This window comes from Epinephelus lanceolatus, chromosome 21 (genome assembly GCF_041903045.1).
Source record: "Epinephelus lanceolatus isolate andai-2023 chromosome 21, ASM4190304v1, whole genome shotgun sequence".
NCBI classification, from domain to species: domain Eukaryota; kingdom Metazoa; phylum Chordata; class Actinopteri; order Perciformes; family Serranidae; genus Epinephelus; species Epinephelus lanceolatus.
In genome coordinates, this window is record NC_135754.1 from 423,180 (window position 1) to 449,543 (window position 26,364).

General features: G+C 41.4%; 1 protein-coding gene across 1 annotated transcript; it reads left to right on the forward strand.

Annotated features, from left to right (window-relative positions):
- The first annotated feature begins 22,931 nt into the window (after positions 1 to 22,931).
- LOC144459453 (uncharacterized) lies at positions 22,932 to 23,871 on the forward strand. Its single transcript, XM_078163639.1, has one exon. It carries the CDS (start codon positions 22,999 to 23,001, stop codon positions 23,869 to 23,871), a length of 873 nt encoding a protein of 290 aa, XP_078019765.1. The 5' UTR covers positions 22,932 to 22,998.
- Positions 23,872 to 26,364: the final 2,493 nt, after the last annotated feature.

The following is a 26,364-nucleotide window of genomic DNA, read 5'->3' on the forward strand; positions in this document are numbered from 1 at the left end:
GCAGCAGCAGGGTAGGGTGATTAAGGATAGAGATGGGAATGTATTGACAGGTGCCACAAGTGTGATGGGAAGATGGAAAGAATACTTTGAAGAGTTGATGAATGAGGAAAATGAGAGAGAACAAAGAGTAGAAGAGGTGACCATTGTGGAGCAGGAAGAAGCAAAGATAAGTAAGGATGAAGTGAGGAGGGCATTGAAGAGGATGAAGAGTGGAAAGGCAGTTGGTCCTGAGAAAAAGTACACCAGATGCAGTATTTGCTTAGTACAGAGAAGGTCAGAGGGAACTGCATTGTGTGTTTGTAGATCTAGAGAAAGCATATGACAGGGTGCCGAGAGAGGAGATGTGGTATCGTATGAGGAAGTCTGGAGTTGCAGAGAAGTATGTTAGAGTGGTGCAGGGCATGTATGCGAGCTGTGCGACAGTGGTGAGGTGTGCTGTAGGTGTGACAGAGGAGATTAAGGTGGAAGTGGGAATGCATCAAGGATCAGCTCTGAGCCCCTTCTTGTTTGCTATGGTGATGGACAGGTAGACAGATGAGGTTAGACAGGAATCTCCATGGACTATGATGTTTGCTCACAATAAAGGTATGTGGCTGACAGTATTGGCCAGTAATGTATTACAGTAATAGTATTACTTTTTCCAATAATGAGTAGTGTAACTAATTACAAATAAAATTTCAGTAATAATCAGAGCTGTCAGTCACGCAAATGACCGATGTCACACGCACTCACGCTTTGCTGCTATTTCTCTTGCTGTCAAAAATAATACTGATGGACATTCTGCTCTGGAACCTTAGCTTGCTTTTTTTTGCAGGGGGACAACATTGTGGTAATTTGCTCTGAATCCCGCCCTGCCTCTGGGTGGCAATAATCACTCGCATCCCTCAAACTAACCAATTATCACCCCCTTGATTTTGTTTTTATTTTGGAGACTTCACTTACTAGATAGCGGTAATGCACTTGACTTAATTTTAGACCCTAAGCCTATTTTATAGGCCTCTGCTCGAAAATTGGATATCCATAATGAAATGAATATATCTCTGCAACCACAAAGTCTATTTGAATACTTTTGGTGTTATAGTAAAGGGAACACTTGTGAGATTCGTTAAGATGTGTAAATATCAGTAAATGTGTTATATGTGATGTAGGAGCATACCCTTCCTCAACTCTCCAGATTCTGGACTACCAGTAAATAAGACAATGAGAAATCCAACAGCAGGGTGAAATGTTTATTAACTTGCCCCCGAGCTTACTCTGGGCAGGAGGGATGCATCCTTCAGACATCCTGGCACCAAAAGGGGGGTAGAGAGTTCATTTGAGGTGCTTCAAAATTGAAATGTATGTTGGAAGTGAGAATATTCATTTTGTTCTTCTTTGTTGGTCGTTTTGCCATGTCCTAACTTGTACATGTGCATCATGTTTTTATCTGAATGATACTTTGCTTTAACTCTGTTAGGGCTGCACGGTATATGCGGTAGATGGTAGAAATGATATAAATTTGGCCCACGGTAGAGATTTACGCTCTACCGTCCTATCGTCGATGACATCATCGCACCTGCCTCAGTGTGAAAATGGCTGCGAGCACAGAGACAGCGGAGCAAGAGGAGCTGGTTCACGTCCGTGATTTAGCGTTGCACGTGCAACATGTGTTGCTGGAGAACTTGTGAGTGAGTGAGTTAATGTCTTATGAAGAGGGAACTCATTCAGCGTCTCCTCTGGCAGCAGCACAGTGTCTCTCCCTCTCCTCTCTCACCGTGCGCACACGGGAGTTGGTTTTCGGCAAGAGAGTTTGTCATAAACCTTTGGTAATGTAAACCTATGTGACGCTAGGGGCTCCACAAAAAACTCCATATGTGAATGTGTGATAGTTGTGGTACCATAGCAGACTGTCACAGGTTACAGCGTGATGATTAGAGAAGAAATGGCAGAGCATAAAGGTCCAGGTGGAAAAAACACAACTCAGTCATTTAGGATTTTGCTAAAAGAAGGAAATTACCTTTTGATATAGATCCCAGGGGGACATTTTGCACCATAGAGTACTGGGTTTCAATTTTGAGTTTTGAGATCTGCATTCTGCACAATAAATGCTCTAAAAAATACATTATATCTTTGCTTTTGTTGTTGTTGTTTTTTTTTTTTTTTTTATCAATTTAGCTTTGCTAAGGGACTAAAAAACCCATTCAGAAACACTTCTATTATAACTTTCACACTTAAATTTATACCGCGATATATACCGTTACCATGAAGGGATTCGATTTATACTGTGGTATGAATTTTAGGTCATACCGCCCAGCCCTAAACTCTGTAAAACAAAAGATTGATAAGTTGCGGAATTCAATTTCAATTTCAACTGTTAACCCCTTGTCTAACATGGAGCCATACTGCCATCTTGTGGCAGAGTTAAGAAGAGTTAAGTTTCTCCGGAGCCTTTGTGCTCCACTGTCTCTCAGGTTAACTTGTATTGCAGCCGTGCCTGGATAATGTGACGTGTGTGGTTGAGCTGCTGCCATGGTCCTGCCAGATGCCTCCTGCTGCTGCTGTTATCATTAGTCATACTTCTACTGTTATTATAAACATATGATTATTGTCACACATGTATACTGCCAGATATTAACATATACTTTCAACATATTGTACCACAGTAGCCAGAACTATAACTATAATATTATTACTTTCATTAATGTTGTTGTAAGCTACTGTCATTACTGTCTGTCCTGCATCTCTCTCTCTCTCTCTCTGTCTCTCTTTCTGTCTCATTGTGTCATACGGATTACTGTTAATTTATTATGCTGATCTGTTCTGTACGACATCTATTGCACGTCTGTCCGTCCTGGAAGAGGGATCCCTCCTCAGTTGCTCTTCCTGAGGTTTCTACCGTTTTTTTCCCTGATAAAGGGGTTTTTTGGGGGAGTTTTTCCTTATCTGCTGTGAGGGTCCTAAGGACAGAGGGATGTCATATGTTGTAAAGCCCTGTGAGGCAAATTGTGATTTGTCATATTGGGCTTTATAAATAAAATTGATTGATTGATTGATTGATTGATTGATTGATTGATTGAAAGTCTTCCCAGCTCCAACCTCACCCCCATCTCTGTGACAGACAGGGGTGGAGGCACAGGTGTAAGAGGGGGGGTGACTGCCACATTGGAGTTGTACACAAGTTGTGGAGGTGGAGGTGATGGAGGAGGAGGTGGAGGAGGTGGAGGAGGAGGAGGAGGAGCAGCATTGGAAGTGGGAGTGGCTGCCGTATTGAATCTATTGCAGAACTGATTGAGTTCATCAGCTCTTTCTGCATCACCCACCACTGGCTGTCTTTTCTTGTTGTTGTAACCAGGATTAAAAGATTAAAGATTAAAGTTCCACTGACTGTCACACACCTGAGTGTGTGAAATTTGTTCTCCGCATTTGACCCATCCCCTGAGGGAGCGGTGAGCAGCAGTGGTGCGGTGCTCAGGAATCAAAGATGGTGTTGACTCCTCTCCACATTTCACGGATGTTGCTGTGTTGTAGATTCCTCTCCAGTTTCTTTTTGTATTCCACCTTTGCCATCTTAAAGGGGTAGTGTTGACATTTTGGCAAATTCGCCTATTGCTGTAATCCCTATAGTCATATGGGTAGGTACATTACCTTTAATTATCAGTGCCTGTTGTTCTGATATCGGTGGGGCAGATGTGATCTGTCAGATCAAATGACTCCAAAACACTCTTGTGGACAACTTGTAGCTTACACATTCCCCACGCTATGAAATAATAATGTAATATTACGAGACAGAGTTGTTTTGAAGCCAAATGCACAGCCGGAACTACATTCCAGACATACAGTACTTGCTGGGCGGAGTAATTTCAAACAGTTCCGGCTGTGCATTTGGCTTCAAAACAACTCTGTCTCATAATATTACATTATTATTTCATAGCGTGGGGAATGTGCAAGCCATGTGTTGTCCACTAGAGCGTTTTGGAGTCATTTGATGGTGTAGTTGATTAGTTTTGAGGGAGAGAGGCGGCCGTACCGTTCACCTCCATTTTGTGTGCTGAGCAGCGGGCAGCTCTGCCCCACTGATCTCAGAACAGCAGGCACTGACAATTAAAGGTAATGTACCTACTGATATGACTATAGGCATTACGGCAATAGGCGAATTTGCTTTGTCACCATCTCTAAAAGCTGCCTTCTTCTCATTGAGGATTGCCTTTATGTCACTGGTAATCCAAGGTTTGTTATTGTGGAAACAGCGTACAGTCTTTGTAGGTATGACTGTGTCTCTCCAGAAGTTGATGTAATCAGTAAAACAGTCAACCTGTCCATGATGTTCTCCTCTGTTTCCAGCAGCACATCCCAGTCTGTGCATTCAAAGCAGTCTTTAAGAGCCTCAGTAGCCTCTGGTGTCCATTTCCTGACTGTGAGTTTAGTTGCAGGCTGCCTCCACACACAGGGTTTGTAACATGTCTGCAGAAGAACCAAGTTGTGATCTAACCTGCCCAGTGGTGGTCAGGCAGTGGCTCTGTAAACTTCTTTGACATTGGCATACAGCAGATCAAGGGTTTTATTTTCTCTGGTTGGACAGTTAACAAACTGTGTAAATCCAGTCAGGTAAGAGGAGAGGGAAACATGGTTGAAGTCTCCTGATATTATCAATAGTGCCTCAGGATGTTTAGTCTGTATCTTAGAAATGAGTTCACGGAGAATGTCACATGGAACTTCAGCAGTTGCCTTGGGTGGGATGTACACAAGTATTGTTATGATATGACTGCATTCTCTTGGTACATAATATGGCCTCATACCAACTGCCAAAAGACTGCACCATCTCTGGTTCACAAATAAAGCCAGGCCCCCACCTTTTTTCTTGCCACTAGCTTCTACCACGTTTCCGTAAACACAGGAGACTGCACTCATGGTATACTTTCTGAGTTTTCACCAATATCTCCAGTTCATCACTCTTGTTGGGCAGAGAGTTGACATTTCCCATGATGACTGATGGAAGAAAGGGCTTATATCTACATTTCCAAGCCTTCACCTTTGCACCAGCACGGCAACCACAAAAACACCTTATTATCTCGGCTGGAATAGGATGGTGTCCTCCAGATTTGCGCTGTTTCAACGAAAAAAGCTCCTCTCTTGAATAAACTCTTGTCTTCACAGAAGTATCCATTAGTAGTTGGGAAAAATATAATAAAAATTCAGTAAAACTAAGTAAAATTGCAGAGCTACCAGACTTTGCTGCTACTAGTTGAAGCGCATGTTCTATCTAGATCTCCACTGATGCATACGCAGTGAGCGTGTGTGAGGAGTTGAATGGTAGATGGTATGAGAAATAAATCACAGGCCTGAAAATGCAACTGACTGAACTTTCACTGTATCTCCAGGTTTTCTTTATAAAGTTACATAGTCATGAGAAACAACATGGCTATTGCATAAGGTGCCAGAGCAGGAAAAGAACTCACTTTTTATGACTGTGCACTGCACTTGCCTTGAGATGAAAGCAAACAGAAAAATCCGTGACTTGGGTAGTCAGGACGCAACATTTCCTGGTCTGACTCATCAGCGACACAGGGTAAGTGAATATAAAGCACACTGAGAATCCTGAAGGAGAAACAAACAAGATCTAAATATACATCACAGACTGGCTGGTACTTCCCCTCCACTGATGCAAACTGCTGCTTAGGTTACAGTATCATTCACTAGTAGTTTGGATCGTCTAAACATTTTTTCTATCACTGCTGCTTTTCCTCATAACTTACGGCCAGCTTTTCTTAAACCAGCTATCTAAAGGTGCTTTCTTAATGTGAGCCAGGCTCCTGCAGCAGGACATGACATTGGCCATTAAGGAGGTTAACGGGGCTGTGACACAGGACTCAACCCACTAATTCCCTTTCAACTGCTCTATATGTCCCCAGGCTTCGATGAAGCAAAATAAGAGATGCTTCTTATCCTGAACATCATCTCCCCCACTCTCTCTGTCTTTTAAAGTGCCTCATCTCTCTCTTTTTTCATTTTCTTTTAAATGTCACACTTACATGTAATGAAGATTCATATTATGCATGTTATGTATGTATGCATGCATGTTTTGAGGAGGAGACCTGCAGGAGATGGAGAGAGAGATTAGCTCTGGTATGGAAAAACCGAAAGGAAGGGGGGTGGTGGGTGGTTGTCAGCCCAGCATCCAAAAGATTTATCATCAATTTACATTCTCCCAAACACACATTCAGCACCACAGTCTAAACACAGGGCAGAGGCTCCTAAATAACCTCACATGGTCACATTTACAACAGAAATTTTCCACTATAACTTTTGATCAGCGTTTGGTCATGCATTACTGAATTTATATGTACAGAAGAGACTTTTTAAAATGTATTTTCTCACAAACAAGTTCAAAAGGACTCTGATGGTTAAAACCATAAGTGATAAGTTATTAACACTGACAATCATTGTAATCGAATGTGTTTATTCATCTGGGTAGTTGATATTTGGGAGAGGGGTAAAGAAAAGTTGCTGATATGTTTATGTGGACAAAAGATAACTAGGACATGTTGAAGCAGGTAAGAGGTGGTTAGGAAAAAGGGCACGTTCCAATGAGGTTTTTGATATTAAGTAATTTGATACTTAGCATCCTCAAGGCTGTCAAGCAATCATCAACTTATCACAAACATTTTTCAAACAATATTTGTGATTCTCTGTCATGGTGCTTTGTGTATTTTCAGTTTCCCTTGGAGTATGTCTCATCCTCCCTCCATTAGCGTGCTTTTTTGCTTTCAGCCTGAGATTGTTTGGCTCAGGCTGGCAGATCATGATCAAATAATTAACATTTCAAACATTTATCTGCTTCTTGTGGCAGCTGTGTATACACAGGGCATTTTTTGGCCGCTGTTTCATCATAGAAAGTTGCTCCATTTTGTTTGTTCTTAAGCAAGAGATAAAAACACTGATAGCAGCTCATGAGGACGCAACACAACACTGCTGCGGATGGAGAGTCAAACAGACAACAAGCAAACAAGGCATTAAGTCATAATTGATTGTGCCAGTGAAAGGTTGCTGTGGTCTGATGTGATCTATGACGGTTAGGTGTTAAATTTCAAGTTCTGTGAAAATATTAATTTGATCAGGGATGGATTTAACAGGGAAGATATGATATGCTGTTGGCTCCCACTGACCACCCGACATCTCCAACTCCCTGCATTGGGTATTTAATATAGAAAACCTTATTTAGTAATGCACCACATAAGTGATATGTATATATATATATATATATATATATATATATATATATATATACAGTACAGGCCAAAAGTTTGGACACACCTTCTCATTCAATGCGTTTTCTTTATTTTCATGACTATTTACATTGTAGATTCTCACTGAAGGCATCAAAACTATGAATGAACACATGTGGAGTTATGTACTTAACAAAAAAAGGTGAAATAACTGAAAACATGTTTTATATTCTAGTTTCTTCAAAATAGCCACCCTTTGCTCTGATTAATGCTTTGCACACTCCTGGCATTCTCTCGATGAGCTTCAAGAGGTAGTCACCTGAAATGGTTTCCACTTCACAGGTGTGCCTTATCAGGGTTAATTAGTGGAATTTCTTGCTTTATCAATGGGGTTGGGACCATCAGTTGTGTTGTGCAGAAGTCAGGTTAATACACAGCCGACAGCCCTATTGGACAACTGTTAAAATTCATATTATGGCAAGAACCAATCAGCTAACTAAAGAAAAACCAGTGGCCATCATTACTTTAAGAAATGAAGGTCAGTCAGTCCGGAAAATTGCAAAAACTTTAAATGTGTCCCCAAGTGGAGTCGCAAAAACCATCAAGCGCTACAACCAAACTGGCACACATGAGGACCGACCCAGGAAAGGAAGACCAAGAGTCACCTCTGCTTCTGAGGATAAGTTCATCCGAGTCACCAGCCTCAGAAATGGCAAGTTAACAGCAGCTCAGATCAGAGACCAGATGAATGCCACACAGAGTTCTAGCAGCAGACCCATCTCTAGAACAACTGTTAAGAGGAGACTGCGCGAATCAGGCCTTCATGGTCAAATAGCTGCTAGGAAACCACTGCTAAGGAGAGGCAACAAGCAGAAGAGATTTGTTTGGGCCAAGAAACACAAGGAATGGACATTAGACCAGTGGAAATCTGTGCTTTGGTCTGATGAGTCCAAATTTGAGATCTTTGGTTCCAACCGCCGTGTCTTTGTGAGACGCAGAAAAGGTGAACGGATGGATTCCACATGCCTGGTTCCCACTGTGAAGCATGGAGGAGGAGGTGTGATGGTGTGGGGGTGTTTTGCTGGTGACACTGTTGGGGATTTATTCAAAATTGAAGGCACACTGAACCAGCATGGCTACCACAGCATCCTGCAGCGACATGCCATCCCATCCGGTTTGCATTTAGTTGGACGATCATTTATTTTTCAACAGGACAATGACCCCAAACACACCTCCAGGCTGTGTAAGGGCTATTTGACCAAGAAGGAGAGTGATGGAGTGCTGCGGCAGATGACCTGGCCTCCAGAGTCACCGGACCTGAACCCAGTCGAGATGGTTTGGGGTGAGCTGGACCGCAGAGTGAAGGCAAAGGGGCCAACAAGTGCTAAACACCTCTGGGAACTCCTTCAAGACTGTTGGAAAACCATTTCAGGTGACTACCTCTTGAAGCTCATCGAGTGAATGCCAAGAGTGTGCAAAGCAGTAATCAGAGCAATGGGTGGCTATTTTGAAGAAACTAGAATGTAAAACATGTTTTCAGTTATTTCACCTTTTTTTGTTAAGTACATAACTCCACATGTGTTCATTCATAGTTTTGATGCCTTCAGTGAGAATCTACAATGTAAATAGTCATGAAAATAAAGAAAACGCATTGAATGAGAAGGTGTGTTCAAACTTTTGGCCTGTACTGTATATATATAAATGAAGGCCTTAAAGTAGGGGTAGGGAATCTGTGACTCTGGAGCCACATGAGGCTCGTTAACCCCCTCTCCAGTGGCTATATATAGTGTGTGGAGAGATTTGTTTGCTTTCACTGCCAACACTGCAAAGTTAAAATACCAAATAATTTTAAAAAAGCCAGCCGTGACTGTGACACTTTTATACCTTGTGACAAAAAGTAATGAATGAATTAATTAATTGATGCTCATTTACACCTATTAGTAATCTTGATAGGCTAATTTAGACTTAATAGGTGTCGATTTTTGATGTCCAAAGCCCTTTGATGAAGTAAAAATAAGGAAAGAGTTTATTAAAAAAAGACTCTTAGGTATTGAATCATTTATCTGTTTATCAACTGATATAAAAATTCATTGAGGATATTACAAGGTTTAGGTTGGGGTGGCTGTAATCTCTCAAGACAGATTCTGCAATCTACAGTACATTGTAGAATCTGTCGGCAGCCCTGTGTGAAAGACGACTAGAGAGGGGGGGAGGGCGGGGCTTTGGGTATGAACATGCTGCGCTTTAGCCAAGCACAATGGAGGGGGCGCGGCCGAGATGTGCAGATGTCCCCAGGAAATGTGTACCTACAGAAACAGCAAGCTCCGCGTCCATAGCGACCGCTCCACCCAAAACGCCGTCTCGTCAACGTGGGAAAAAAATATTTTTTTCAGCAGATGTCTGAGTTACAACATGATTTAGCTAACTGGAGTAGTTTCATGTCGTAATCCGACAACGGGAGGCTTTAAAGAGATGACAGATCAGATGACGTCCTTATGTTGGCTTTGCTAACTGTCACTGCCACTGATGCTTTCTAGACATTGTGATTTCCCATAACTGAATAAATACCACACATAGCAACACAAAACTGCTTTGCTAGCTCAATCATGTTGTAACTAAGATATCCGCTGGAAAAAATATTTTATTCACAGACCGTTTATTGAGTTATTACCTTATTTTTATACAGTCTATGGTTATTACAGACACCGCTAATGGCGAACATTAACAGCTAACGGTTAGCCCAGCTTATCTACGATAACCATGTTAATTACAAAACGTGCACACGGAAATAGTAACGTTTGTTCATTCATTGTGTTTATAGACTTAACAAACATACCAGATTAGTCTACACAGTGATATAGTGACATGAAAAATGTGATATATAGCTAAACTCTGCTGGTTTTCTACCATGTGACATTACAGTCACAAAATGTCATCATAGATAACTGTGCATACCTCGTGGTGAAATGCAAAAAAAGCTACGAAAAGGCTTATAAATCAAATAAAACCTAAAATCTGTTGTTCTGTGTAACCAACATTGTTTTTAAATTTTACAGAGAAAAACCCTGAAAGACCCCCAAACAATGGTGAAATGTTAATAAGTCTGTGTAAAGTGCATCTAATTTATCATTTTTTGCTCACTGCAAAGTAAAATCCTGTGTCACTTGGGATAACACTAAAAAACATATAATGTTGATTTTATGTTAAATGTATTAGTTTAATATGAATTTACATACTTGGAAGTTGAAGCTCAAGGTTGTAGATTTAGACAGAACAACTGCCTGATTAAGCTTTACATTTACTTGCCTAAGTATTACTGATTAATAAAGATTGATAATGATTGATAATATGATAATAATTTTAGAACTCATTGATGCTTCCTGTGTGATTTTTGGTGTTGTCATATGATTCTCAATTAAAGCACTTAAAAAATGAGATTTGAAAATGAGATATTAGTAGTGAGTAAATGAAAGAGAGGAGACTGTTATCAATCTTCTCAGGTTATTCTTGGCAAGAGAGTAAATAAGCATATTTCCGGGTCTTCTACAAGACAGTAACAATGCAGGTGTTGCCTATCATTTCATGTTATCATGTGCTTTGGTGATGCATGGTGGTTTACGACAACAGTTACTATTTCAAATACCACAAACTAAGTGCCACATGGTAAACCTGGAGCCTGAAGGCCCCCAAAGGGTCTGGGGCCCCAAGGCAGTGGCCTGCTTTTTCCTTTAATCTGACTTTGGGTCCATTAGCATGAGAGGTTAGACCCATATGCCCCATTTCTATCCACAGCATTCCTGTTCAGATCAGTTCAGTTCGGTACGCATTTTTTTCTGTTTCCACTGTGAAAAGTTGTGGATGGTACTAAGGTAACCATTCCTTGCCGTCCCCATCTCCCCCCTCTGTTGGGGTACCTAGCACACAGATCCGGTACTACAAGGTGTAGCTGTGAACACTGCAGTCCAGTTATTGGTCAACAGAGGACAGTCAGTCTTGCTCAGGGCTGAGATGTGGCTGGTTTCGAAGCTTATGTAATTGCTGTTCATTCCGTGGCAACATACTTTAGTAAACTATAATTATAAAATGAGACAAGGTTTTTCTGCCTCTAGCAGCAGCTGCAGACTGAGAAAAAAAAGAACTTAATTCACTGGGCCAACTGCTGGCAACTTTCATGGTACTTTTAATGTTACTCAATGAATGAGTTGACGACGTGGATCCATCAGCATGCCTTAAATTTCAATATGACAAGAGAGACATTAAAAACTAATGGAATGACTCTTTTTCACGTACAAACGACAGAAACTGGTAAGATGATATTTCACTTGAATTGTACCTTATGATTACAATGGCAAATAAAATTGACCGATTAAACTGTTACTGTGAGAGTAACAGGTGGTGTCCAGCAAACAATGTGGGTTTTGTTAATAATTGGCAAACTTTCTGGGGAAAACCTGGTCTTATTAGGAGAGACAGCATTCATCCTACTTTGAATGGAGCCGCTCTCATTTCTAGGAACCTGGCAAATTTTATTAGTAATTCAAATCCCTGACAACCCAGAGTTGAGATCAGGACTCAGAGTTGCAGTCCTATACGCCTCTCTGAGCTTCTAGTTCAGTTACCCAGCCATAGTTTTCATAGTTTTATACAAACAGTGTCTGTCCCCCAACTGCCTAAATTATTTAAATCCAAACTTAAACAAAGAGGAGTTGTGCATAACAACCTCATAAAAATTAAAACCTCTTCTGTGACAGAAAGACAAAACAGGAAAATTAAATGGGGACTGTTAAATATCAGGTCTCTATTGTCTAAAGCAGTGTTAGTAAACAAATTAATATCAGATAATCATATTGATTTACTCAGTCTCACTGAAACCTGGCTGTGTCAAGATGAATATGTTAGTCTAAATGAATCCACTCCTCCCAGTCATAATAATACCCACATTCCTCGAGGCAGCGGCCGAGGAGGGGGAGTTGCAGCCATTTTAACTCTAGTCTGTTAATCAGCCCTAAACCTAAACTAGATTATAATTCATTTCAAAAGCCTCGTTCTTAGTCTTTTACATCCGACCTGGAAAACCTCGCAGCCACTTTTATTTGTTATAGTGTACCGTGCTCCTGGCCTGTATTCTGAATTTGTATCTGAATTCTCAGAGTTTTTATCCAGTTTAGTTCTTAAATCAGATAAAGTTATTATTGTAGGCGATTTTAACATTCATGTCGACGTTGATAATGACTCCCTGGCTACCGTGTTTATCTCATTAGACTCCATTGGCTTCAGTCAGGGTGTACATGAACCCACTCACTGTTTTAACCACACCCTCGATCTAGTTCTGATGTATGGAATAGAAATTGATAACCTAACAGTCTTTCCACAGAATCCCTCGCTATCGGATCATTATTTGATTACTTTTGATTTCTTTTTACTCGATTACACGCCACTCAGCAACAGTTACTATACTAGATGTTGATCAGATAGTGCTGTCGCAAAATTTAAGGAAATGATTACTCTGTCGTTAAATTCAATACCATGTCCTTCAGTAACAGAGGTTTCCCGTGCCGACTTTAATCTCTCCCAAATTGATCATCTTGTCGATAGCGCCGTAGGCTCACTGCGAACAACACTTGACTCTGTAGCTCCTCTTAAAAAGAAGTTAACAAAGCAAAGACAGTTCGCTCCTTGGTATAACTCTCAAACCCGTAAGTTAAAACAAATACCACGAAAATTTGAAAGGAAATGGCAATTAACCAAACTGGAAGAATCTCGTTTAATCTGGGCAGACAGTCTCAAAACTTATAAGAGGGGCCTCCGCAATGCCAGAGCAAACTATTACTCAGCTGGAATAGAAGAAAACATGAATAACCCCAGGTTTCTTTTCAGCACTGTAGCCAGGCTGACTGAGAGTCAAAGCTCTATTGAGCCTTGTATTCCTTTAGCCCTTAGCAGTAATGATTTTATGAGATTTTTTAATGACACAATTCTAACTATTAGAGGCAAAATTCATGACCTCCTGTCCTCAGATAGTACCTATCTAACCTCAAACACAGCTGTAAGATCTAATATATATTTAGATTGCTTCTCCCCAATTTCTCTTCAAGAATTGACCGCAGTGATTTCTTCATCTAAATCATCAACATGTCTCTTGGACCCCATCCCAACTAGGCAACTTAAGGAGGTCTTACCTTTAGTTAACACTCATATATTAGATATGATCAATATATCCTTATTAACAGGCTATGTACCACAGTCTTTTAAGGTAGCTGTAATTAAACCTCTACTAAAAAAGCCCACCCTGGATCCAGAGGTGTTAGCCAACTATAGACCAATATCTAATCTTCCCTTTATGTCAAAGATCCTTGAGAAAGTAGTCGCAGACCAGCTGTGTGATTTTCTCCATGATAATAATTTATTTGAGGAATTTCAGTCAGGATTTAGAGTGCATCATAGCACTGAGACAGCACTAGTTAAAATTACAAATGACCTTCTGACTGCTTCAGACAAAGGACTTGTCTCTGTACTTGTTTTATTAGATCTTAGTGCGGCGTTTGACACAATTGACCATCAAATTCTACTGCAGAGACTGGATCACTTAATTGGCCTAAAAGGTTCTGCACTAAGCTGGTTTAAATCTTATTTATCTGATCGTTTTCAGTTTGTTGACGTTCATAATGAATCATCCTTACGTACCAAAGTTTGTTTTGGAGTTCTGCAAGGTTCTGTGATCGGACCAATCTTATTTACTCTATATATGCTTCCTTTAGGTAACATCATTAGAAATCACTCTATAAATTTCCATTGTTATGCGGATGATACACAGTTGTATTTATCGATGAAGCCAGAAGAAAGTAATCAATTAACTAAACTCCATAACTGCCTTAAAGACATAAAAACCTGGATGAGCACCAATTTCCTGATGTTAAATTCAGACAAAACTGAAGTTATTGTTCTTGGCCCCAAACAACTCAGAGACTCTTTATCTGATGACATAGTTTCTCTAGATAGCATTGCTCTGGCCTCTAGCACTACCAAGAGAAACCTCGGAGTAACATTTGATCAAGATTTGTCTTTTAATTCTCATTTAAAACAAACCTCATGGACTGCATTTTTTCATCTGTGTAATACTGTGAAAATTAGGCCTATCCTGACCCGAAAAGATGCAGAAAAATTGGTCCACGCTTTTGTTACCTCAAGGCTGGATTACTGTAACTCTCTATTATCAGGTAGCTCTAGTAAGTCCTTAAAAACTCTCCAGCTAATTCAGAATGCAGCAGCATGTGTACTAACAGGAACTAAGAAACGGGATCATATTTCTCCTGTTTTAGCTTCTCTGCACTGGCTCCCTGTAAAATCCAGAATTGAATTTACAATCCTACTGTTAACTTATAAAGCTCTAAATGGTCACGCTCCGTCATATCTTCGAGAGCTCATAGTGCCTTATTATCCCACCAGAACACTGCACTCTGAGAACGCAGGGTTACTCGTGGTCCCTAAAGTCTCCAAAAGCAGATCAGGAGCCAGAGCCTTCAGCTATCAGGCTCCTCTCCTGTGGAATCATCTTCCTGTTAAGGTCTGGGAGGCAGACACCGTCTCCACATTTAAGACTAGACTTAAGACTTTCCTCTTTGATAAAGCTTATAGTTAGGGCTGGCTCAGGCTTGCCCTGTACCAGCCCCTAGTTAGGCTGACTTAGGCCTAGTCTGCCGGAGGACCCCCCTATAATACACCGGGCACCTTCTCTCCTCTCTCGCTCTCTCTCTCGTACCCTATTACTGCATCTTGCTAACTCGGCCATTCTGGATGTCACTAACTCGGCTTCTTCTCCAGAGTCTTTGTGCTCCACTGTCTCTCAGATTAACTCATATTGCAGCGGTGCCTGGATAGCGTGACGTGTGTGGTTGTGCTGCTGCCGTGGTTCTGCCAGATGCCTCCTGCTGCTGCTGCCATCATTAGTCATTAGTCACTGTTATTATACACATATGATTATTGTCACACATGTATACTGCCAGATATTAATATATACTTTCAACATATTGTACCACAGTAGCCAGAACTATAACTATAATGTTATTACTTTCATTAATGTTGTTGTAAGCTACTGTCATTACCGTCTGTCCTGCATCTCTCTGTCTCTCTCTCTGTCTCTCTTTCTATCTCATTGTGTCATACAGATTTGTTAGGAGTGATAGGGGGATTATAGTTCCTCTTTTCTTTTCCTTTTCCTTGTCTTTCATTTACGTTTTGGGCTGATTTCCACTGAGAAATAAAGGTATGGTTGAGCTGTGTGTTTGTTTACGTCACATCATTGAGGTGCGCACGCACCCTCTGGAGTTAGTTAATGAGGTGACAAGATTCAGGTGTGTGAGAGCGGCAGAGAAAAATGTTTGCTTCCATGTCATGAGGACCCCCCCCCCACCCCCCCCATTTTGGAAAGTGCCGCTGAAGAGGACGACAGCTACACCCACCCAGCCAAGCCACAGACTCTTTGAGAGCGAAACCAGTTTATGTTTGTTTTCAGATCCATTTTAACTACAAAAAAAATTGAACTATTGGGAGGAGCCAGGACGGAGCTCGCTGCTCACCAGGAGCCGCGGCCAGAGCTGGCGGTGCCTGGACTGACTGACCAGCCTCTGAATGCACCTAGCCTGCGGACCTGGTAAGCTGGCCTACCTGTATTATTTCTTGTGCCTGGCAAACCAGTCCGCTGTTCCGTTCTTTCCTCCATTTGTTTCCTTCAATCACACTCCAGGTTAGGGCTAGCCCATCATCTGAGCTGTTGACATCCTTAGACTTGACTAGTCCGTAACAGATTACTGTTAATTTATTATGCTGATCTGTTCTGTACGACATCTATTGCACGTCTGTCCGTCCTGGAAGAGGGATCCCTCCTCAGTTGCTCTTCCTGAGGGTTCTACCATTTTTTTTCCCTGTTAAAGGGTTTTTTGGGGGGAGTTTTTCCTTATCCGCTGTGAGGGTCCTAAGGACAGAGGGATGTTGTATGCTGTAAAGCCCTTTGAGGCAAATTGTGATTTGTGATATTGGGCTTTATAAATAAAATTGATTGAACTCTGTGTTCAACTTTTCTTCTTTTCAGAGCTGATTGATAAGTGGGGACCAAATGAACAGCAATGTGATCTGACAAACCCAGAGGAGCAATAGCGTAGGATTTATAAGCACCTTTAGTGCAGCCATGTCACTGGTCCAGCACTCTATCTTGTCTGGTTGGACAGGTGACATACTGGAAGAAGTGGATCAGAGACTTGGGACAAAGAACAATAATTGAAATCCCCCATGATAAAATTGGGTGCGCGGGCAAATTGACTGTAGACGCTGCACAGTTTTGACCAAGGTCGCCAACAGTAACAAAAAAAAAATTGTGGAAATTCACGTGGCAAATAAAACAGCCAAAATGACACAGATAGGTGTTCAATATCAGGAGTACATACAGATTCCTTCACAACCAGTGTGTTACACCACCAGTTGTTGACGCATAGGCACATGCCCCCTCCCTTGCCCCCTTGACTTGCCTGTCACCTGTGCATCTTGATCCAGACGTCAGGGGAGCCCAAAGCCATCGATTTCCAGATCAGCGTCAGAATCATGGTCTTTAAGCGAGGTTTCCATGAGGGAAATGATGCAACTGTGTCTATACTCTGAAAGGAACATAATACTCACCCGAAGTTCATCACTTTTGTTCTGTAAGGACTGAGCGTTGGCGAGTATGACAGCGGGGAGAGGAATCCGACACAGAAGCTGTCTCTGTAATCTTTGGGCACACCCCTCCTCTCCTTCCCCGCTTCCTTGAACGAACATTTTTTGTCTTGGAGCCAGCATGGAGCACCAAAAAACAATATGTCACATCCATGGTTGACAGTTGAGAGTTGGATTAAGAGATCACCATTCATCAACAGTTAAAACATACGACTACTTCTGCTGGTCGCTACTGGTGCAGCGCCCATCCGGTGGCTGTTGCTACTATATAGGCGAGGCCATGGTTATCTGTTTTTAAAAGCCCAAAGAAGACCTACAGTGGTTGAAACATGTTTTAATGATTTAGATGTAACATTAAAGACTAAGTAAGATTTCCTTCCTTGGTGATAATTATCCAACACACTTTTTTGATGTATGTTTGAATACATAGAGCAACCACTCATCTCTTTCGCCTACCACATCTCCCAGTGTTAGATGTAGTGATCATGGTGGACTTTTGGCCTCTGTGTCAGATGTTACATGTTCGCCTTAGATAAGCTTTCCAGTGCTGTCAGGGGAGATGAATTCAACACCCTGTAAAAAACACTTTAAGAAAAATGTCGATGCAAATCAACACACATCCTGTATTCCTTCTGAATTTCCCTGCAGTGAATTCCCCAGCATAAACACTATCAATTTTGTCTCTGTTTTCGGGCTGAGGTCCAAACCCTGTGGTTGAGCTCTGTTTGTGTCGCTTCTCCCATCCTGACCAGATTTGGCCACAAGTGCCTCCCACTTGTAAACAGGAAGACTGCCTCTTTTTCTTTCTCTCTAACCTTAGTTTGTCCCAGAGTATGACCCTGAGTACAGACATGATTAAGGATGTGTATGCTCGCAGGAATCCCTCCATTTAGACTGGAGGGTGGGGACAAGCTCTAGCTGACTCCATCTTTTTCCTAGAAGGATACAGACTGAGGATCCAGTGACGGGCCTTTCACATTACATAAGTGGAGGTTTTTTTTCCTAAAGAAGATAAGATCCCACGGCAAAATATGTGTTCACAGAGACGATGTGCAGACCTGAAGCAATGTCAAATGTTAGCATTCAACCCTCCCAAACAGTCCCTTGGTGCTGCACTGCATCAGCCAGCATCACCACTGTGTCAGTGTCTGTGTTTTGTTAAGAGCAGTTTTGTAAGTCTCATTTATTCACTGTGCTCGTTTTGACCTCAACCCCGGCTCTGTCAGGCCTTCCCACAAGAGTGCTGCTTAGAAGAAGATTGATACCCATAGATTTAGCATGAGATGTTCAGCAATCATATATGGGAGTAATGTTCAGGTGTCCACATACTTTTGCTGTAAAACCCAGTGTGCAGTCTCCCTTTCTTTTGCCCCAGTATGACTGATTGTGTTTTGCTGGGCTTACATAGTAACTTGACCTGCACTTTTATGGCACCTTTCTAGTCTTCTGACCAAAATGCTTAAACACTACATGTCACATTCACACACACATTCACAGACTGCTGGCCAAAGCTACCATACAGGGTGCCACCTACTCATCTGCTTACAGAGCTAAACCCCTGATTTTTGGCCTATGAGCTTCCTCCCTGGAACTTAAAATAAAAGTGCTTATGCCTGACAGATTAATTGTTCTGCAATATATAAAAAAAAAAGTTCCCTGCATCCAAACTGTTCCTTAATGTTTCATTTAATTTATTTTCATTTTGTACAAAATAAAATATAAAATAACAAACCCTCTGGAGGGGATTTCTATGTCCCTTTCAGAGACTATTCTCCAGTGTTTGATGCTTTAATGCCGCCATAACTGAGTTAGCTTACCTGAATAAACTGTATTTCATCCAGTTTTTAGTCATCTTTACATCTTTTGCATGTATTAGGCTACATTAATAAATAACTTTTATTGACTGTTTGCTCACAGGGCTTTTGTTGGTTTTTCACTGGCATTGTGAGTGTGACACACTGCAGCCTGTCTGTTTACTGCCAATGTGGTCTAACACCATGCGCCATAGAAAATGCAAGAGTGTAACACTGAGCTGAAATGAAACAAGTGCTTGTAACTTCAATTAATAACATAAATAAATAGTCGCATACTGTAGTTTTGCTTATGGTGTGTGGTGTTTTGCAGTGGGCGGGGCTTAGCCCCAGCACTTTAACACACACACACACACACACACACACACACACACACACACGCCCCTCTCACCCCTTGGCTGAGAGGGGGAATGGCCAGGTAGCAACAGTGTTGCCATGTGAAATTAAACTACTAAATTAAAACATCTCAATACAGCCAACCTAACTAAGGCAAAAAACCAGCATTAAGTTTAACAACAAATGAGCTTATCTGGCATAAAATCTAACCATCTCCCTCCAGCTCTAGTAGATTAGGGTCCATAACTGCCTGGTGTGAGCAGAGACATATCTGCTTTCCCACTTCTACGAGTCTTTATAAACCAAAACTCACCTTCAAATAATGTTTACGTCTCCCGCACCGTGGCTCTGATAAATCATTTGAACAAATCTGTCATGCTGTTTGGTGCTGCACAAAAAGGAAGAAGAAGTGCACAGAGCTGCAGTCGCTGCACACGTCTGTTCTCTGGGAATCTTTAAGAAAATTTAAATCTTATCAGAAGATATAAGAATTAATATGTGACTATTTAAAAAAGAAAAGAGGGGATGAGGACAAAACGAAAAGAAGAGTCAACATGTTCACACTCCCAATTCATCACATATTGCGGCTTAATCAGTGGACTTTCATGTCTTCATGACATCCTGAGCGCGTCTGATGTTGACGTTCTGGGATGCCATGTCAATTTACACCTGTTACATGCATTGTCTTTGACAATACACTTCTGTTTTCACGGGAAATGTGCAATTTCTGCTTGTTAGTTGGTTTGGCTCAACATTCATATGGGAAGTGAACACTGGGCTTCCCTCACCTGAAAATCAGATGTTTGATGGACTAATCCACGACCCCTCTCACCCACCCTACAGGGACTTTCTACTTCCTAAAATTAACGTTGGTGTGTGGTGGTGTATCAAACTGATGCCGTCTAATTATGCTCACGTTATCCATATCTCCAGGTCTGCATATAAACAAACCCAGCAGGGTGCTGCAATGATGTAGGGGAACTCCAGGGTGTACTACTGAGGCCTCACTGAACCAATGGGTGCTTCCAGTGCTGTCACTATGGCCTTGAAAGCCAACCACAGCCTGAGCTGAAGGAACATATGCCACTAAAATTTCCTGTGGTTTCAAGTTTGTTAAAAGGCCAGATTGACGAAGGCTTATGGGTCTTGTATCAAAAATCATTCCTCACCTTTAATGGATTTTTCTTTCCCTTACTGTCATCATAGACTGTTATAAATGTACTTAAATGAAAAACATGACTCATATGTTGTCTTAAGGGAGAAAAAAAATATTTTTCTTATCAATTTAGGTTTTGTAGAAGTGTTATAATACACAGTAAGCTCCTACATAGATATGTCTGAGTTGATTATTTTTTCACTCATACTCATACGTTCATTACATTGTTTTACTCTCCTTATATAAAAAGCTCTTGGGCAAAACCACAGAAAAACCACATGAGGCTTCAAGGTATGTCTCCATTGTGTTTTACAACCAATAGCTACCAGTTCTAGTTCTCTCTGCACATAATTTAAGTCACTTTCAGTATCGTTTCATCTCATATGATATGAAGTAGCCTACCCCGTTTGTGGTTCTGATGATGGCGCTCATAATCAACACCCCCGCCTCTTTCACATGAATGTGCTTGCAGCTGAATAGGAAAACCCAGAGATGACTAAACTAAATAATAACCAGCTTTGTGGTACCGCTTATCGCGACAGCCAATGTTAGGGTTAGTGAAGCCAAATAACCAAAAAATATCCTGGATAACTTGAACTGGCTTCATTGTACAGGCCTTAGCTCTTTCCCCTGAGCCATAGCCACCTAGCCAGCAGTTGAAGGTGTACACTATTCACCTTCTCTACAAGGCTCCAGCTCTCCCATTACAAATAAGCAAGTAGAGAAACGGACAGATGGATAATACCATCCTTTGTGTGTGTCCCAAAATCAAAAGGGAAAACTGATTATGTGATCACTCTGTTTTTCTGTTTTCTCTTTTTTTTGTCCATTTAAAATGCAAGACAACTCTAAGTGACAAAAACAGCAAAAAAAAAAAAAAAAAGAAATACTGATCCAATCAAAATACTGCAGTTGACTGAACTTTTCATGAGTATGAGGTGCTCTATGCCTGCAGATAACTAGGACATATGATCTGAAGGGGGCAGTCTTGCATCTCTTGTGTTAAGTCTGAACAGAAGAGGGGAGTGTGTAACTGACACACATAAGACTTGGCTTATCACATATATATATGTGTGTGTGTGTGTGTGTATGTATATATATATATATGTATATACATACATATATATATATATATATATATATATATATATGTATATACATATAAATCATTGTTAAAAACAAATTACCAACATCTCCATGCTGTCTAGATGCAATTTGTGTATTTTGGGACGGTGGAGGGGCTCACAGCAGCACCCGCTGCTCATTGGGGACAGTAACTGCAGAGCGACAGAAGTCAGAGTCTCCAAATACGAGTACAGTCTCCAATAACACCAGAAAAAGATGCTAGATTTGTCGCTAGTCGTTTTTAACAAAGAACAAGTCACTAAGAGGATTGGAAATCAGATCAACTCGGAACAACGGAATGAAACTTGAAAAATGCTCCGATGGTGGTTTATATTTCAAGATCGCTGATTCGCTCATTTCACTGTCAATCAAAAAGGGATTCAGCCTCAGACAGATCATCCAATCATCATGCAGAAGCCCAGCGTCCAGGCCAGCCGAGGCCAGCCCACTGCCCCATAGACCCCCAGAGACGCTGAGCATCCGATGGGCGGGACAAAACAGAGCATTTATCCAATGACTGTCTAGTTTCGCTGCAGTGGAAAAACCCACTCTATGCTTCCCCACTGAAGTCTTTGGACGCTGAGCTTCGACACTGTTTAATGCACTGTGACGCTACGGGAGTGAGTGAGAAGAAAGTCGTGTCAGTGACCTGTGATAAGTAGCTGATTCTGAACAAAAGTTGAACGCGTTCTAGCGCATATTTAGTCAATGAAATGTAAAAACAGTACATATTTGACCACTTATTTTTTGACATTTTAGGGGAAGCTGAGCTTCCCTTGCAGTCTTAGAGCAATTGCCACTGGCCTTTACACACTAACAGCTGCTGTCTTGCACACAGGTGACTGGCTTAGTCAATTTGTGAAACTACATGTGACATTTCAGTTTGCCCATTAGCTCAGTGAGATAGAGGATGGTTCTAGGTGTTGAAGATTGTGAGTTTGAGGCTCAGCTTGTGCAACATTTCCATATGAGAAATCTACCCAAACTTTTCATAAAGGTCCAGTCCCATGCAGATGTCCTCAACTGGAAACACATCTTCCTACACTCTGCTTGTTGCTCAGAATTGCCTAATTTTGCCTAAAATTGCCCGGCCCCGACCAATGCTGCGCAGGAAGAACAGCTGCAGTTTTGCTGCTAATGGCCGGGGATCTTAATAAACTAACTAACTAACTAACACTGATGCAAAAAATGCGAACATATCCCTAAGTCACCTGCATACCTGGCAGGGATGGGGATGTAGGGCTCACAGGGCAGATGAGTGGAGGGTGCTGGAGAAGATGTGTCCAGCGTCGGCAGGGACACACAGTGGAAAGTGTGGTGGAAAGCTGGGTAGTTACAGATTCCAACTGACTGCCAAGCTGGTTCATGCTGGTGGTAAGCTGTGATTAACAACTCACTCCCTGACCTGACGTGCTGACGTATTGCGGTAAGCGAGTTGTGTCATTTCCGGTGTTTCTGTGACAGCGTCTCTGTACTGCTCTGGTGAATTCTGTTAGCCTGCTTTCTCACTTCAGCTGCTTTAACGTCTACTTCAAGTCTTAACCCACAGTGGTTCTGTTTAAGCACTTATAGCTCTCCTCCTTTCTACGACTTTCTCGCTAATCTCTTAGCTGTTGTTTGCACGTTACTAGCCTTGGTAGCTACATTAGCTTTACAGTTAGCGATGGCTTCTCCTTCTGCTCTTTCTTGCTCGGTGTGCCAAATGTTCAGTTATGCCTCTGCCTCCTTTAGCGACAGTGGTAATTGTAATAAGTGTAGCTTATTTGCTGCGTTGGAGGCGAGGCTTAGTGAATTAGAAGCGCGGCTCCACACCATGGAAAACCATTCAGTAGCTGCGGTAGTTAGCCAGCCCCCTGTAGCCGGTGCGGAGCCACATAGCATAGCCTTAGCCTCTGCTAACTGTCCTCCGGCAACTCCCGTTCAGCCGGGAGGCTGGGTAACTGTTCGTGAGAGGCGCAGCTCCAAGCCGAAGCCCACGGCTCACCACCAGCCTGTTCACGTTTCCAACCGCTTTTCCCCACTCAGCAACACATCCGCTGAGGATAAAACTCTGGTTATTGGCAGCTCTATTCTGAGGAACGTGAAGTTAGCAACACCAGCAGCCATAGTAAAATGTATCCCTGGGGCCAGAGCGGGCGACATTGAGTCAAATTTAAAACTGCTGGCTAAAGCTAAACGTAGATTCAGTAAGATTGTTATTCACATCGGTGGCAATGACACCCGGTTACACCAATCGGAGGTCACTAAAATTAATATTGCCTCGGTGTGTGAATATGCAAAAACGATGTCGGACTCCATAGTTTTCTCTGGACCCCTCCCAAATCTGACCAGTGATGACATGTTTAGCCGCATGTCATCATTTAATCGCTGGCTGTTCAGGTGGTGTCCAGCAAACTATGTGGGTTTCGTTAATAATTGGCAAACTTTCTGGGGAAAACCTGGTCTTATTAGGAGAGACAGCATTCATCCCACTTTAGATGGAGCTGCTCTCATTTCGAGGAACCTGGCAAACTTTATTAGTAAATCAAATCCCTGACAACCCAGAGTTGAGACCAGGACTCAGAGACGCAGTCCTATATGCCTCTCTGAGCTTCTAGTTCAGTTACCCAGCCATAGTTTTCATAGTTTTATACAAACGGTGTCTGTCCCCCGACCACCTAAATTATTTAAATCTAAAATTAAACAAAGAGGAGTTGTGCATAACAACCTCATAAAAATTAAAACCTCTTCTGTGACAGAAAGACAAAACAGGAGAATTAAATGCGGACTGTTAAATATCAGGTCTCTATCGTCTAAAGCAGTGTTAGTAAACGAATTAATATCAGATAATCATATTGATTTACTCAGTCTCACAGAAACCTGGCTGTGTCAAGATGAATATGTTAGTCTCAATGAATCCACTCCTCCCAGTCATAATAATACCCACATTTCTCGAGGCAGCGGCCGAGGAGGGGGAGTTGCAGCCATTTTTAACTCTAGTCTGTTAATCAGCCCTAAACCTAAACTAGATTGTAATTCATTTGAAAGCCTCGTTCTTAGTCTTTTACATCCGACCTGGAAAACCTCGCAGCCACTTTTATTTGTTATAGTGTACTGTGCTCCTGGCCCGTATTCTGAATTTGTATCTGAAATCTCAGAGTTTTTATCCAGTTTAGTTCTTAAATCAGATAAAGTTATTATTGTAGGCGATTTTAACATTCATGTCGACGTTGATAATGACTCCCTGGCTACCGCGTTTATCTCATTATTAGACTCCATTGGCTTCAGTCAGGGTGTACATGGACCCACTCATTGTTTTAACCATACCCTCGATCTAGTTCTGACGTATGGAATAGAAATTGATAACCTAAAAGTCTTTCCACAGAATCCCTCGCTATCGGATCATTATCTGATTACTTTTGATTTCTTTTTACCCGATTACACGCCACTCAGCAACAGTTACTAAATTAGATGTTTATCAGATAGTGCTGTAGTAAAATTTAAGGAAAAGATTACTCCGTCGTTAAATTCAATACCAAGTCCCTCAGTAACAAAGGTTTCCTGTACCGACTTTGATCATTTTGTCGATAGCGCCGTAGGCTCGCTGCGAACAACACTTGACTCTGTAGCTCCTCTTAAAAAGAAGTTAAAAAAGCAAAGACAGTTCGCTCCTTGGTATAACTCTCAAACCCGTAAGTTAAAACAAATATCGCGAAAATTTGAAAGGAATTGGCGATTGACCAAACTGGAAGAATCTCGTTTAATCTGGACAGACAGTCTCAAAACTTATAAGAGGGGCCTCCGCAATGCCAGAGCAAACTATTACTCAGCATTAATAGAAGAAAACAATAACAACCCCAGGTTTCTTTTCAGCACTGTAGCCAGGCTGACTGAGAGTCAAAGCTCTATTGAGCCTTGTATTCCTTTAGCCCTTAGCAGTAATGATTTTATGAGCTCTTTTAATGACAAAATTCTAACTATTAGAGGCAAAATTCATGACCTCCTGTCCTCAGATAGTACCTATCTAACCTCAAACACAGCTGTAAGACCTAATATATATTTAGATTGCTTCTCCCCAATTTCTCTTCAAGAATTGACAGCAGTGATTTCTTCATCTAAATCATCAACGTGTCTCTTAGACCCCATCCCAACTAGGCTACTTAAGGAGGTCTTTCCTTTAGTTAACACTCATATATTAGACATGATCAATACATCTTTATTAACAGGCTATGTACCACAGTCTTTTAAGGTAGCTGTAATTAAACCTCTACTAAAAAAGCCCACCCTGGATCCAGAGATGTTAGCCAACTATAGACCAATATCTAATCTTCCCTTTATGTCAAAGATCCTTGAGAAAGTAGTCGCAGACCAGCTGTGTGATTTTCTCCATGATAATAATTTATTTGAGGAATTTCAGTCAGGATTTAGAGTACATCATAGCACTGAGACAGCACTAGTTAAAATTACAAATGACCTTCTGATTGCTTCAGACAAAGGACTTGTCTCTGTACTTGTTTTATTAGATCTTAGTGCGGCGTTTGACACAATTGACCATCAAATTCTACTGCAGAGACTGGATCACTTAATTGGCCTAAAAGGTTCTGCACTAAGCTGGTTTAAATCTTATTTATCTGATCGTTTTCAGTTTGTTGACGTTCATAATGAATCATCCTTACGTACCAAAGTTTGTTTTGGAGTTCTGCAAGGTTCTGTGATCGGACCAATCCTATTTACTCTATATATGCTTCCTTTAGGTAACATCATTTGAAATCACTCTATAAATGTCCATTGTTATGCGGATGATACTCAGTTGTATTTATCGATGAAGCCAGAAGAAAGTAATCAATTAACTAAACTCCATAACTGCCTTAAAGACATAAAAACCTGGATGAGCACCAATTTCCTGATGTTAAATTCAGACAAAACTGAAGTTATTGTTCTTGGCCCCAAACAACTCAGAGACTCTTTATCTGATGACATAGTTCCTCTAGATGGCATTGCTCTGGCCTCTAGCACTACCATAAGAAACCTTGGAGTAATATTTGGTCAA